The sequence below is a fragment of the Pseudorca crassidens genome, chromosome 19 (assembly GCF_039906515.1).
Source record: "Pseudorca crassidens isolate mPseCra1 chromosome 19, mPseCra1.hap1, whole genome shotgun sequence".
In the NCBI taxonomy this organism is placed as follows: Eukaryota; Metazoa; Chordata; class Mammalia; order Artiodactyla; family Delphinidae; genus Pseudorca; species Pseudorca crassidens.
Genome location: NC_090314.1, coordinates 36,086,739 through 36,100,292, shown reverse-complemented (window position 1 = coordinate 36,100,292; position 13,554 = coordinate 36,086,739). Strand labels below are relative to the sequence as shown.

The 13,554-nt window shown below is 36.9% G+C and overlaps 1 protein-coding gene across 8 annotated transcripts in view; it reads right to left on the bottom strand.

The window, feature by feature from the left end:
* The window catches only part of BRIP1 (BRCA1 interacting helicase 1), a 202,323-nt gene that overhangs the window by 89,761 nt on the left and 99,008 nt on the right, over window positions 1-13,554 (bottom strand). For 7 of the 8 annotated variants that reach the window (XR_010937588.1, XM_067716377.1, XM_067716382.1 and 4 more), the window contains one exon: window positions 12,696-12,857. The exons of the other annotated variant lie outside the window; for it this stretch is intronic. Coding sequence is in view for 6 of the 7 variants with exons in the window: in XM_067716377.1 (XP_067572478.1) it covers window positions 12,696-12,857 (162 nt within the window). In the remaining variant the exon portion in view is untranslated. The remainder of the gene's footprint in view (window positions 1-12,695; window positions 12,858-13,554) is intronic. 8 annotated transcript variants of the gene reach the window in all.

Genomic DNA, 13,554 nt, shown 5'->3' with positions numbered 1-13,554 from the left:
GAGACTTCCAACTCATTAACGTGGTATGTCTCCACATTTACATAGATTTTTTTATATAGGCTTTAATTTCTCTCAGCAATGTTTATACTTTTTAGTGTTCAGGTCATACATGTCATGCACATAATTTCATGCTTTTTAAGTGTTTTTAAGTGGTATTGTTTTAAATTTTATTTTCCAATAGTTCATTACTAGTATAGACATACAATCTGTTTATGTATATTGACCTGCTCTAGACTGAGAGGTTGCTACGTTTAGTTATTAATTCTAATAGCTTTTTGGTAGATTCGTTAGGATTTTCTAAGTACACAATCACGAAGTCTGACCAAAAACAATTTTACTTCCTTTCAAATCCTTATATCTTTTATTTCCTTTTCTTGCCTTACTGCACTGAATACAATGTTGAATGCAAGCAGTGAGAATGGATATCTGTGCCTAGTTAGGCAAAAAAGCATTCACTCTTACAACATTAAGCAGGATGTTAGCTGTAAGTTTTTCATAGATTCCCCTTTATCAGGTTGTTCTTTGTTTACTAAAAGTTTACATCATAAATTGGCAATGAATTTGTAAAATGCTTTACCTGAAAAATTTAGATAAACATGTATTTTTTCTAATTTATCCTGCTCTGGTAAATTATAATGCTTGATTTTTAAAGACTGAACAATTATTGGCTTCCCAGAATGAATCCCACTTAGTCACTATGTATGATCCTTTTTATATTAATGGATTAAATTTACCAATTTTTTATTAAAGACTTTTAGGACTGTGTTGGTCTACAATTTTGTTTTTTGTAATGTCCTTGTTTGGCTCTGATATCAGAGTTATGCTTGCCTGATGAGTTGGGAAGTGCTCCTTCTTCCTCTATTTTTTGAGTTTGTGTACTTTTTAAAAAATATTTATTTATTTGGTTGCACCGGGTCTTAGTTGCAGCAAGTGGGCTCCTTAGTTGTGGCAGGTGGGCTCCTTAGCTGCAGCTTGTGGGGTCCTTAGTTGTGGCATGTGAACTCTTAGTTGCGGCATACATGTAGAATCTAGTTTCCTAACCAGAGATTGAACCTGGGCCCCCTGCATTGGGAGCGTGGAGTCTTATCCACTGCACCACCAGGGAAGTCCCCCAAATGTGTGTATTCTTGATAGAATTCAGCAATGAAGACATCTGAGCCTACACTTTTCCTTGTTGAAAAATTTGAATTACTACTTTAATTTTTTCAACAGATATTTTATTTGAATTACCTGGTTCTTGTTGAGTCAATTTTCATAATCCGTGTCTTTCAAGGAATTTGTCTATTTCAGGTAAGGTGTTTAACTGCTTGGCGTAAAGTTTTTTTTTTAAACATCTTTATTGGAGTATAATTGCTTTACAATGGTGTGTTAGTTTCTGCTTTACAACAGTGAATCAGCCATACATATACGTATATCCCCATATCTCCTCCCTCCGGCATCTCCCTCCCAGCCTCCCTATCTCACCCCTCTAGATGGTCACAAAGCACTGAGCTGATCTCCCTGTGCTATGTGGTTGCTTCCCACTAGCTATCTATTTTACATTTGGTAGTGTATATATGTCCATGCCACTCTCTCACTTCGTCCCTGGCATAAAGTTTTTGAAATTATTTCTCTATTATCTTTTTAACTCAACAGAATCTGTAACCATGTTCCCTCTTAATTCCTAATATTGGTAACATTTATTCTATTTATTTATTTATTTATTCTTAATTGGTCTGGTTAAGTTTTTTGTGGTTTTTTTTTTGCGGTATGTGGGCCTCTCACTGTTGTGGCCTCTCCCGTTGCGGAGCACAAGCTCCGGACGTGCAGGCTCAGTGGCCATGGCTCACGGGTCTAGACGCTCCGCGGCATGTGGGATCCTCCCAGACCGGGGCATGAACCCGTGTCCCCTGCATCGGCAGGCAGACTCTCAACCACTGCACCACCAGGGAAGCCCGGTCTGGTTAAGTTTTTCATTTTATTAGTATACTTTAATAATGACTATAGCTCTTAGTTTCATTTATTTGTTTCTATTATTTATCAGTTTTCTATTTTATTGTTTTGTTCTTACTTATTTCCTTCTCTCTTTGTGTTTATTTTCCTCTTTTTTTATAATGTGCAAACTTAGACTATAATTTTAAGATATTTCTCTCTTTTTTCTAATAAGCATTAAAAAGCTATAAAAGCAAGCAAGAGAGAAACAACTCATCACATACAAGGATCCTCAATAAGATCATAAGCTCGCTTCTCATCAGAAACCTTGGAGGCCAGGAAGCAGTGGGATGACATATTTAAAGTGCTGAAGAAAAAACTATCAACTGAGAATTCTACATATGACAAAACTGTCCTTCAAATATGAGAAAGAAATTATGACATATCCAGATAAACAAAAGCTGAGAGAGTTCATTACACTAGACTTTCCCTACAAGAAATGCTAAAGGGAGTCCTTCATTATGAAATGAAAGGATTCAAGACAGCAACTTAAGACCATATAATGGTATAATAAAGGTAAAGGTAAATATATGGGCAAATACAAAGCCACTATTATTGTAATTTTGGTTTAGGACTCTATTTTTAATTTTTACAGGATTTAAAAGGCAAATGCATAAAAATTATTATAATCCTGAGTTATCAAGAACATATGTATAAAGAAATAATTTGTAACATCAGTAACATAATGGGGGGATGGATCTGTCTACAAGTGGAGTATTTGTACACAAATGAAGTTAAGTTGGTATCAATTCAAATCAGACTGCTATAGGAACATGAAAAGATGCTCAGCATCACTAATTATTAGAGAAATGCAAATCAAAACTACAATGAGGGGCTTCCCTGGTGGCGCAGTGGTTGAGAGTCCACCTGCCAATGCAGGGGACAAGGGTTCGTGCCCCAGTCTGGGAAGATCCCACATGCCGCGGAGCAGCTAGGCCCGTGAGCCATAGCCGCTGAGCCTGCGCGTCCGGAGCCTGTGCTCCGCAACAGGAGAGGCCGCAACAGTGAGAGGCCCACATACCGCAAAAAAAAAAAAAAAAACTACAATGAGGTACCACCTCACACCAGGCAGAATGGCCATTATTAAAAAAGCTACAAACAACAAATGCTGAAGAGGGTGTGGAGAAAAGGGAACCCTCCTACACTGTTGGTGGGAATGTAAGTTGGTGCAGCCACAATGGAAAACAGTACAGAGGTTCCTCAGAGAACTAAAACTAGAGTTGCCATTTGATCAAGCAATCCTGCTCCTGGGCATATATCCAGACAAAACTATAATTCAAAAAGATACCTGCACCCCTATGTTCATAGCAGAACTATTCTCAATAGACAAGACACAGAAACAACCTAAATGTCCATTGACAGATGAATGGATAAAGATGTGGTACATATATACAATGGAATACTACTCGGCCATAAAAAAGAATGAAATAATGCCATTTGCAGCAACATGGATGGACCTAGAGATTATCATACTAAGTGAAGTAAATCAGAATGAGAAAGACAAATACCATAGGATATCACTTATATGTGAAATCTAAAATATGACACAAATGAACTTATCTACGAAACAGAAACAGACTCACAGACATAGAGAACAGACTTGTGGTTGTCAAGTGTGGTGGGGGGAGGGATGGATCAGGAGTTTGGGATGAGCAGATGCAAACTATTATATACAGAATGGATAGACAAGGTCCTACTGCATAGCACTGTGATAAACCATAATGAAAAAGAATATGAAAAAATATACATACACACACACACACACACACACACACACACACACACACACACACACCTGAATCACTTTGCTATCCCACAGCAGATATTAACACAACACTGTAAATCAACTATACTTCAATAACATAAATTTTTAAAAAATCAGACTGTTATAACTTTAGGATGTTATAGGCAATCCCCATGTTAGCCACAAAAAAAAAAAAACCCTATGAAATATACACGAAAGAATATGAGAAAAGAATCAAAATGTGTAACTACAAAAAAATCAACCAAACAAAAAAGGTAATGATGGAGGAAATGTGAGGTACATAATAGTTGTAAAACATACAGAAAACAAATAATAAAATGGCTGAAGTCTTTTCTTACATTTATTACTTTAAAAATAAGTGAATTAAATTCTCCAATCAAAAAGCAGACATTGGCAGAATGGATTAAAAATATATATGGTCCAACTATATGTTGACTACAAGAGATTCACTTTATTAACAGGTTCAAACTACTATATATAAAATAGATAAGCAACAAGGATTTACTGTTTAGCACTGGGAATTATACCCAACATCTTGTAATAACCCAAGTCACTGTGTTGTATACCTGAAACTAATGCAATACTGTAAATCAATTATAGTTCAATTTAAAAAAGAGACAGAGATTCACTTTAGATCTAAAGATGTGAAGGTCAAAAGTAAAAGGACGGAAAAAGGGATTCCATGCAAATGATTACCAAAAGAAAGGTAGGATGCCATTATTAATATGAGACAAATACACCAGAAATTGTTACAATGGACAAAGGATACTACATATTGATAAAACGGGCCAATTCAGAAGAACATATAACAATTGTAAACAAAACCAAAACTAGAGCACCCAAGACATATGAAGCACACAATGACAGAGTTGAAGAGAGAAACTGATAATTCTACAATAACAGTTGGAGATTTCAATACCCCATTTCTAATAATGCATATAAACTGGACAGAGATAGATAAGGAAACAGAGAACTTGAACAACACTGTAAAGCAACTGGACCTAACAGACATATATAGAACACCACCAAACAACAGGAGAATACACATTTTCCCCAAATGCACATGGAACATTTTCCAGGAGAGACCACATGCTAGTCCACAAATCAAGTCTTAATAAAAGACTGTAATCATACAAAATGCCTTTTCTGATAACAATGGAATAAAACAAGTAATAAATAACAGAAAGAAAACTAGAAAATTCAAATGTAAGGAAATCAAGCACACTTTTTAAGCAACCAATAGGTCAAAGAAGAAATCACAAGAGAAATAAGAAAATACCTTGACAAATATGAAAATGAAAACAAAACATACCAAAATTTATAGGATGCAAAGAAAGCAGTGCTAAGAGGGAAATTTATATCTGTAATCGCACACTTGAAAAACATTTTAAATCAATAACCTAATATTACACCTTAAGAAACTAGAAAAAGAAGAGCAAACAACCTAAAACTAGCAGAAGGAAAGAAACTGGATAACCTAGACAAAAGGGATGAATTCCTAGAAACATGATCTACAAAAACCAAATCATGGAGAAATAGACAATCTGAAGAATTTTAAAGCTAGTGAGAAGATTGAATTAGTAATTAAAAACTTTGTTGAAGCCTAACAGAAAATGAAATTGTTCATTTACTCAACTGGGCAATTCCTGGCTCACTTTTTGTGATTGTGATTGGAAACTATAAAAATATAAAAAGGGTTTCTTTCTTTTAAATTTTATTCTATTGAAATATAGTTGATTTACATTATGGTGTTAATTCAAAACGTTTTCTTAATGTGCTGAGACCTTGCTTTTCTTTAATTCCAGGCTTAATTATTAGTTTTCCTTAACATAACTTTTGGTGTAGGTGTTGACACTCTGGAATAAATATTGCTTTGTATTAAGAATTTTGAATATGTATATGTCCATTTTTAGACATTCTTATTAAAAAAAAAACCTATATGACTAAATTTCTTCTGAAAGTAATTCCTTCAATTTATCTACAGAAGAACTAATTTACTGCATATTTGGCGAACAAACTATGCATCTTAGTCCCATTCCAGCTGCTACAACAAAGTGCCAGGAACTGGGTAGCTTATAAACAACAGAAATTTATCATTTACAGTTCTGGAAAGTACAAGATCAAGGCACCGGCATGGTCATGTTTGGTGAGGGCCCTCTTCCTGGTTCACAGTGTCCTCACATGGTGGAAAGGACAAGGAATCTCTCTGGAGCCTCTTTTGTAAGTCATTAATCCCATTCATGAGGACTCTATCCTCATGACATAAGCATCTCCCAAAGGCCCCACTTCCTAATGTCATCATCTTTGGGGGTTAGGATTTTAATATATGGGGAGAAACATATGGGGAGAAACATCAGACCATAGCAGTATGTAGACAGAAGAAGAGCCAAAAGTATCAATATTCCCATTCAAATATATTACTTACGCTAATGTCCTTACATATATAATAACTTCCTATGAAAAAAGAAAAGGGAATGCCACTTCTCTACATTGAAATTTAGCTTAGATTTTCATAAAGTATGATTTTACTCTCAGGAATTATATGTGCTTTTAATGCTTTGAGTATTAGGAGGACTAAAATACAAGATATAACTCAATTTAACATAAGAAAATATTATTAAAACTCACAGCAACTCTAAAAACAAGAAAAAAAATTTTTTTCTACTCAAATACATGAAGTAAAAAGACGGCCAACAGGAGGCGGAGTCAAGATGGCAGAGTAGGAGGATGCAGAGTTTACATCTCCTCATAACTAGGGCACATACCAGGCACTGGTGGGGGACCTCAGAAACCTAAGGGGATGGGAGGAACCCCCACGCAACCAGGTGCGACACGGGGGGAGGGAGGGGGTGAAGTGCAGGCGAGACCAGACCAGTGCCCCTGAGGGGTGGCTGGGGCAGGGGAAAGGTTCCCACGCTAGGAAGGGCCCACTCACAGTGAGGAGATCAGCAGGGGTGGTGAGAGACCTTTGAGAGACCTTTGAGAGATCAGAGGACTGGAATGGAATGGGGCCCCCTACCCACTCGGACCCCAAGAAGCCTGCTGGGGTCCTGGGCCTGAACCTCCACCCTCTGAGGCCCCCTCCAGCTGTGCTGAGTCCAAGTCCCGCCACCAACCCCCAGGACCTTTTCTAGCCACACTGGTCCTGAGCCTAGGCCCCACCTCCGCCTAAACTCCGCTTCCCAACAGCCAAAGCATTTTCTGGCCACCCTTTTTATTTTTCCTGTTGTGGTTCTGTTTTGGCTAGTTATTGTTGTTTCATTTATATCTTAATTTTTTCTAGTACATTTTTAACTTTTCCAATTTTATTTTATTTTTTGTTCTTTCTTATTGTTCAGCTCCTTTTTTTTTTTTTCTGTGCTGTGCAACTTGCAGAATCTTGGTTCCAGGGCAGGAGTCAGGCCTGAGCTCCTGTGATGGGAGCTTTGAGTCCAAACAGCTGGACTAACAGGGAACCTCAGACCCCAGGGAATATTAATCAGAGTGAGGTCTCCCAGAGGTCCTCATCTTGGCTCCAAGACCCAGCTCTACCAAACTAACTGCAAACTCCAGGGCTGGATGACTCAGACCAACCAGTAAGACAGGAACACAGCCCCACCCATCAAGAAAAATGAGATGACAAAACAATATGTTAACAGATGAAGGAGCAAGATAAAAACCTACAAGACCAAATAAATTAAGAGGAAATAGGCAACCTACCTGAAAAAGAATTCAGAGTAATGATAGTAAAAATGATCCAGTATCTTGGAAATAGAATGGAGGCATGGATCGAGAAAATACAAGAAATGTTTAACAAGGTCCGAGAAGAACTAAAGAACAAACAATGATGAACAACACAATAACTGAAATGAAAAATACCCTAGAAGGAATCAATAGCAGAATAACTGAGGCTGAAGAACGAATAAGTGAGCTGGAAGACGGAACGGTGGAAATAACTGCCGAGGAGCAGAAAAAAGAAAAAAGAATGAAAAGAAATGAGGATGGTCTCAGAGACCTCTAGGACAACATTAAACACACCAACATTCGAATCCTAGGGGTCCCAGAAGAAGAGAAGAAAGACAAAGGGTCCGAGAAAATATTTGAAGAGATTATGGTTGAAAACTTCCCTAACATGGGAAAGAAAATAGCCACTCAAGTCCAGGAAGCACAGAGAATCCCAGGCAGGATAAACCCAAGTAGAAACACAACAAGAAACATAATAATCAAACTAATAAAAATTAAATTCAAAGAAAAAATATTAAAAGCAGTAAGGAAAAAGCAACAAATAACATACAAGGGAATCCCCATAAGGTTATCAGCTGATTTTTCAGCAGAAACTCTGCAGGCCAGAAGGGAGTAGTAGGACATATTTAAAGTGATGAAAGGGAAACACCTGCAACCAAGATTACTCTACCCAGCAAGGATCTCATTCAGATTCAATGGAGAAATCAAAACCTTCACAAACAAACAAAAGCTGAGAGAATTCGGCACCCCCAAACCAGCTTTACAGCAAATGCTAAAGGAACTTCTCTAGGTGGGAAACACAAGAGAAGGAAAAGACCCACAAAAAGAAACCCAAAACAATTAAGAAAATGGTAATAGGAACATACATATCGATAATTACCTTGAATGTAAATGGATTAAATGTCCAACCAAAAGACACAAACTGGCTGAATGGATACAGAAACAAGACTCATATATATGCTGTCTTACAAGAGACCCACTTCAGACCTAGGGATACATACCGACTGAATGTGACGGGATGGAAAAAGATATTCCATGCAACTGTAAATTAAAAGAAAGCTGCAGTAGCAATACTGCAGATAGTTTGCAATACTGCAAATTAGATAAAATAGACTTTAAAATAAAGACTTACAAAAGATAAGGAAGGGCACTACATAATGATTAAGGGATCAAACCAAGAAGAAGGTATAACAATTATAAATATTTATGCACCCAACATAGGAGCACCTCAATACATAAGGCAAATGCTAACAGCCATAAAAGGGGAAATTGACAGTAACACAGTAATAGTAGCGGACTTTAACACCCCACTTACACCAATGGACAGATCATCCAGACAGAAAATAAATAAGGAAACACAAGCTTTAAATGACACAACAGACCAGATAGACTTAATTGATATTGATAGGATATTCGACCTGAAAGTGGCAGAATACACTTTCTTCTCAAGAGCACACGGAACATTCTCTAGGATAGATCACATGTTGGACAGATCAAGCCTTGGAAAATTTAAGAAAACTGAAATTGTATCAAGCATCTTTTCTGACCACGACACTGAGATTAGAAATCAACCACAGGAAAAAAAAAAACCCATAAATACATGGAGACTAAACAGTGCACTGCTAAATAACCAAGAGATCACTGAAGAAATCAAAGAGGAATTACATAAAACTAAAAGTCGGCTCTTTGAGAAATTAAACAAAATTGATAAACCTTTAGCAAGACTCATCAAGAGAAAAGGGAGAGGACTCAAATCAATACAATCAGAAATGAAAAAGGAGAAATTACAACTGACACTGCAGAAATACAAAGGATTATAAGAGACTATTACAAGCAACTATATGACAATAAAATGGACAACCTGGAAGAAATGGACAAATTCTTGGAAAGTTACAACGTTCCAAGACTGCACCAGGAAGAATTAGAAAATATAAACAGACAAATCACAAGTAATGAAATTGAAATTGTAATTAAAAATCTTCCAACAAACAAAAGTCCAGGACCAGATGGCTTCACAGGTGAATTCTATCAAACATTTAGAGAAGACCTAACACCTATCCTTCTTAAACTCTTCTAAAAAATTTCAGCGGGAGGAATACTCTCAAACTCGTTCTACGAGGCCACCATCACCCTGATACTAAACCAGACAAAAATATCACAAAAAAAGAAAATTACAGACCAATATCACTGATGAACATAGACGCAAAAATCCTCAACAAAATACTAGCAAACCGAATCCAACAACACATTAAAAGGATCATACACCATGATCAAGTGGGATTTATCCCAGAGATGTAAGGATTTTCAATATATGCAAATCAATCGACGTGATACACCATAGTAACAAATTAAAGAATAAAAACCATATGATCATCTCAATAGATGCAGAAAAAGCTTTTGAGAAAATTCAACACCCATTTATGATAAAAACTCTCCAGAAAGTGGGCTAAGAGGGAACCTACCTCAACATAATAAAGGCCATATACAACAAACTCAGTAAACATCATTCTCAATGATGAAAAATTGAAAGCATTTCCTCTAAGATCAGGAACAAGACAAAGATGTCTACTCTCACCACTATTAGTCAACATAGTTTTGGAAGTCCTAGCCATGGCAATCAGAGAAGAAAAGGAAATAAAAGGAATCCAGATTGGAAAAGAAGTAAAACTGTCACTGTTTGCAGATGATATGATACTATACATAGAAAACCCTAAAGATACCACCAGAAAACTACTAGAGCTAATCAATGAATTTAGTAAAGTTGAGGGATACCAAGTTAATGCACAGAAATCTTTTGTATTCCTATAGACTAACAACGAAAGATCAGAAAGAGAAATTAAGGAAACAATCCTATTTAAGATTGCAACAAAAAGAATAAAATACCTAGGAATAAACCTACCTAAGGAGGCAAAAGACCTGTACTCAGAAAACTATAAAACACTGATGAAAGAAATCAAAGATGACACAAACAGATGGAGAGGTATACCATGTTCTTGGATTGGAAGAATCAATACTGTGCAAATGACTATACGACCCAGAGCATTTTTTACAGAATTAGAACAAAAAATTTTACAATTTGTATGGAAACACAAAAGATCCCGAATAGCCAAAGCAATCTTGAGAGAGAAAAACGGAGATGGAGGAATTAGGCTTCCTGTCTTCAGACTATACTACAAAGCTACAGTAATCAATACAGTACGGTATTGGCACAGAAACAGAAATATAGATCAATGGTACAGGATAGAAAGCTCAGAGATAAAAGCAAGTGCCTATGGTAACCTAATCTATGACAAAGGAGGCAAGGACATACAATGCAGAAAAGACAGCCTCTTCAATAAGTGGTGCTGGGAAAACAGGACAGCTATAGGTAAAAGAATGAAATTAGAACACTGCCTAGCACCATACACAAAAATAAACTCAAAATGGATTAAAGACCTAAATGTAAGACCAGTCACTACAAAACTCTTAGGGGAAAACGTAGGAAGAACACTCTATGACATAAATCATAGCAAGATCTTTTTAAATCCACCTCCCAGAGTAATGAAAATAAAAACAAAAAGTAAGCAAATGGGACCTAATTAAACTTCAAAGCTTTTGCACAGCAAAGGAAACCATAAACAACATGGAAAGACAACCCTCAGAATGGGAGAAAATATTTGCAAACGAAGCAACGGACAAAGGATTAATCTCCAAAATATACAAATAGCTCATGCAGCTCAATATCAAAAAACAAACAACCCAATCAAAAAATGGAAGGACAACGGGCTTCCCTGGTGGCACAGTGGTTGAGAGTCCGCCTGCCAATGCAGGGGACACAGGTTCGTGCCCCGGTCCGGGAAGGTCTCACTTGCCGCGGAGCGGCTGGGCCCGTGAGCCATGGCCGCTGAGCCTGCGCGTCTGGAGCCTGTGCTCCACAACGGGAGAGGCCACAACAGTGAGAGGCCTGCGTACCGCAAAAAAAAAAAAAAAAAAAAAAAAGGAAGGACGACCTAAATAGACATTTCTCCAAAGAAGACATACAGATGGCCAAGAGGCACATGAAAAGATGTTCAACATCACTAATTAGTAGAGAAATGCAAATCAAAACTACAGTGAGGTATCACCTCACACAGGTCAGAATGGCCATCATCAAAAAATCTACAAAAAAAAAAAAAATTTACAAACAGTAAATGCTGGAGACAGTGAGGAGAAAAGGGAACCCTCTTGCACTGTTGGTGGGAATGTAACTGATACAACCACTATGGAGAACAGTATGAAGTTTCCTTTAAAAACTAAAAATAGAAGTACCATATGACCCAGCAATCCCACAGCTGGGCATATACTCTGAGAAAACCATAATTCAAAAAGTCACATGTACCCCAATGTTCACTGCAGCACTATTTACAATAGCCAGGACATGGAAACAACTTAAATTTCCATTGAAAAATGAATGGATAAAGAAGATGTGGTACATATATATAATGGAATATTACTCAGCCATAAAAAGGAACGAAACTGGGTCATTTGTAGAGATGTGTATGGACCTAGAGTTTGTCATACAGAGTGAAGTAAGTCAGAAAGAGAAAAACAAATATCATATATTAATGCATGTATGTGGAATCTAGGAAAATGGTACAGATGAACCTAGTTCAAGGGCAGGAATAGAGACGTAGACGTCGAGAATGGACATGTGGACACAGGGAGGGAAAGCGAGGGTGGGATGAATTGGGAGACTAGGTTTGACATAAATACACTACCAGGTGTAAAATATTGGGTTGGGCCAACCTAATAGATAGCTAGTGAGAACCTCCGGTATAGCACAGGGAGCTCAACTCCATGCTCTGAGATGACCTAGATGGGTGGGATGGGGGGAAGTGGGTGGGAGGGAGGTCAAAGAGGGAGGGGATATATGTATACATATAGCTGATTCTCTTCACTGTACAGCAGAAACTAACACAACATTGTAAAGCAATTATACTCCAAAAAAAAAAGATGGGCAACAAAGAAAGTCTTATTCAGATTACTGAAACATTCAAATAGTATAATTTATCAAAGTGAAAACAATGCTTTTTCCTTTAACCATGAAAATATCAACCTGCCTCTAAGAATAAAAATCTGTGGTAGAACCATCAGGCAGCATCTTAGTAAACAAGTAAAATAATATATGAAGTTTAGGAAACTATAATTCCCCTGTTGCTTGTGGTGGTTACGCCACATGATCTTTTAAAGGCAAAAGAAAAAATAAATATTCCTTTACCTTGTAAGATGGCAGGAAACACAAAATTCCTTGGCTCACAGTCTGGCACACAGATAACACAAGTGCTCCCACTTCATCCTGGAACTCAAATGTTTCCGTGTGCTGGAAGGTAGCACAGAGACTGCGACCCTTGGGGCCTGACCCAATGGTGCCAACCCAAACCTAGAATATAAATATGTCAGTATTAGAGTTATGCTTAAATGAGGCAGGCAAATTAGCATTTAATTTGGGAGCCTTAATTACGTGTATGTCAAAAAAAGATCAAGCAATGAGTTTAGAGAAAATTTACTTTTAAATTGTTGGGGGTTTTTCCTATTACCTTTAATTAATTATATATAGATTTAATTTATGAAAGTTTTACTTTAGGCAGACCACTGAATTCTCTTAGGATGAAAGAAAAACAGGTTATATTTATGTATTTCCTCAACAGCTTTACAAAATTAAGCAGGTAACAACATTTTGTTAGATGATAGGAACAAATGAAATGAATAAATCAGAAATGAATCCAAAATGAGGACTGGTACGATCTGCTATAGTTAAGTCTCTAAGATTCAATTATGACAGGAACTACTGTTTCACAAATTCCCTGATGCTCAAAGATCTATAGTCAGAAAATCAGACCCACCAAATGTTACAGTTATGTGCAATTCCTCTACATTCACATAGGTCTAGCCTTAGTATAGTTAATTTGACTAAGAGAAAGTACAAATTTTATTAGTATTCTAAAGACAATGTAAACACTTCAGATTGTTGAAAAATGTAATAGTCTTATATTTGGAAATGATATACAAGATTGAGGTACATTTGCAAGATGACATCTGATGGATACCAGTTTAATCAACTTTAAACCAAATGATCA